Source organism: Gossypium arboreum, chromosome 11, assembly GCF_025698485.1.
Source record: "Gossypium arboreum isolate Shixiya-1 chromosome 11, ASM2569848v2, whole genome shotgun sequence".
NCBI lineage: Eukaryota > Viridiplantae > Streptophyta > Magnoliopsida > Malvales > Malvaceae > Gossypium > Gossypium arboreum.
In genome coordinates this window covers 37,133,138-37,134,929 of record NC_069080.1, presented here as the reverse complement: position 1 = coordinate 37,134,929, position 1,792 = coordinate 37,133,138, and the positions used below count along the sequence as shown (strand labels likewise).

General features: G+C 46.2%; 1 protein-coding gene across 1 annotated transcript; it reads left to right on the top strand.

The window, feature by feature from the left end:
* The first annotated feature begins 200 nt into the window (after window positions 1–200).
* Window positions 201–1,451, top strand: LOC108472152 (uncharacterized). Its single transcript, XM_017773667.1, has 4 exons — window positions 201–536; window positions 588–817; window positions 887–990; window positions 1,120–1,451. Exons 1-4 carry the CDS (start codon window positions 201–203, stop codon window positions 1,449–1,451), a joined length of 1,002 nt encoding a protein of 333 aa, XP_017629156.1.
* Window positions 1,452–1,792: the final 341 nt, after the last annotated feature.

Sequence of the window (1,792 nt, the reverse complement as noted above, 5' to 3'; positions counted from 1 at the left end):
ATGATAGAGCAGCTCGGGATGACGCACTGTCCTAAGCCATACTAAGGATTTTGAAGAGGGTCGTTGGACCCAATGCTGGAGTTGGAGGCCGAGGTTCGGTTACGAAATGAATCCGATCTAATGGAGCTGAGCTCTTCAGAGGTATTGCTGGAGTTGCCCCTAATGTGGCTGAATAATGGATTGAGGCCACCGAGAGGATTATGGATGACCTGGACTGCATCTCTGAGCAGAAATTAAAGGATGCTATATCGTTGCTACGAGATGAGACATATCAGTGGTGGCTCACTGTTAAGGAGGGCACTCAGCCTGATCAACTGACCTGGGAGTTCGTTAAGACGGCGTTCCAGGGAAAGTATGTGGGTGTCAGTTATGTGGATGCCCGTAGGAGAGAATTTCTAAATTTGACTCAGAGGGATAGATCAGTAGCCGAGTATGAGGCTGAATTTCTGCGACTAAGCCGCTATGCACGTAGTATGGTGGTGACTGAGTATGAGAGATGCATTCGCTTCGAGGATAGCCTCAGGGATAATCTGAGGGTACTGATAGCTCCATAGAGGGAGCAACACTTTGCCGCACTGGTCGATAAGGCGAAGATCGCTGAAGAAGTGAAGCGTGCTGAGCGTCAGAATAGAAAAAGAAGTAGGAATAAGAGGGATTTGAAGCCCTCGAGTTCCGTTCAGAGGCCTAAGAAAAAGGCCAAAGTTGATAGGCCGATCAGAGTTGGGGCTCCTATTGCTGCTACTGAACAAACCCTGTGTACTGATTGTGGTAGACGCCATCAAGGCGAGTGCTGGAAAAGAACTAGGGCTTGTTTGAGGTATGGTTCATTAAAGCACCGTATTAGAGAGTGTCCGTGGAGGTCCGATCAGATGTAGGCTTCTGGCAGGGGTACTGCACCACCATCGAGGGTAGTTCAGCAGCCACCGAAAGGCTATGGTCAGGCCAGAGGTGGGAATGGTCTAGGCCATGGTCAGAGAGCATCGGGCAGAGGTGCTGGTCATACTGAGGCGAGGCAGTCGGCTCTAGTTTATGCTGCACGTCATCAAGATGAGGGTGATGCTTCAGACGTCATTACGGGTACTTTCTTTATTTATAATGTACCTTATACTGTACTGATAGATATAGGATCCACTCACTCCTATATAGCTTATACCGTATCTGAAAACTTGGGTTTATTGGTCCAGAGCACTACGAGTGAGGTCACTGTACTTAGTCCGCTAGGACAATCGGTAAGGGTTAACAAACTGTTTAGAGATATTCCTCTAGAGGTTCAAGAAGCTATCTTTTTGGCCGATATGATAGAACTGCGTTTTAAAAAATTTGATCTGATACTGGGAATGGACTGGTTAGTCAAACACCAAGTGAGCTTAGATTGTGCCACAAAAAGGGTTGTACTGAGAACTGAGGAGGACAACGAGGTAGTCGTAATTGGACAGCGAGGGTTGTACTGAGAAATAAATCTCAGTTGAATGAAAAAGGAATTTGATGGATCTCTGAAAAGAAATTAACGGTACTGAGGATCTAGCCTGAACAGGTGATCTAAATATTAGCCCTCTCGAAAAATACTGTGTAATGGATTTAGCCCGGATGGGTGATCCAAATATTAGCCCTCCCGAAGAATACTATGTAATGGATTTAGCCCGAACGAGTAATCCAATCTGAGCTCATTAGAGTAATTGTCGTTGCAGGGGATTTAGTCTGGACTGATACCGACAATGCTCTATGAGTTTATATTATAGGGGATTTAGCCTGGACTGGTAATGCCACTGTAAAATGTGAGGTTCGCGGGAGT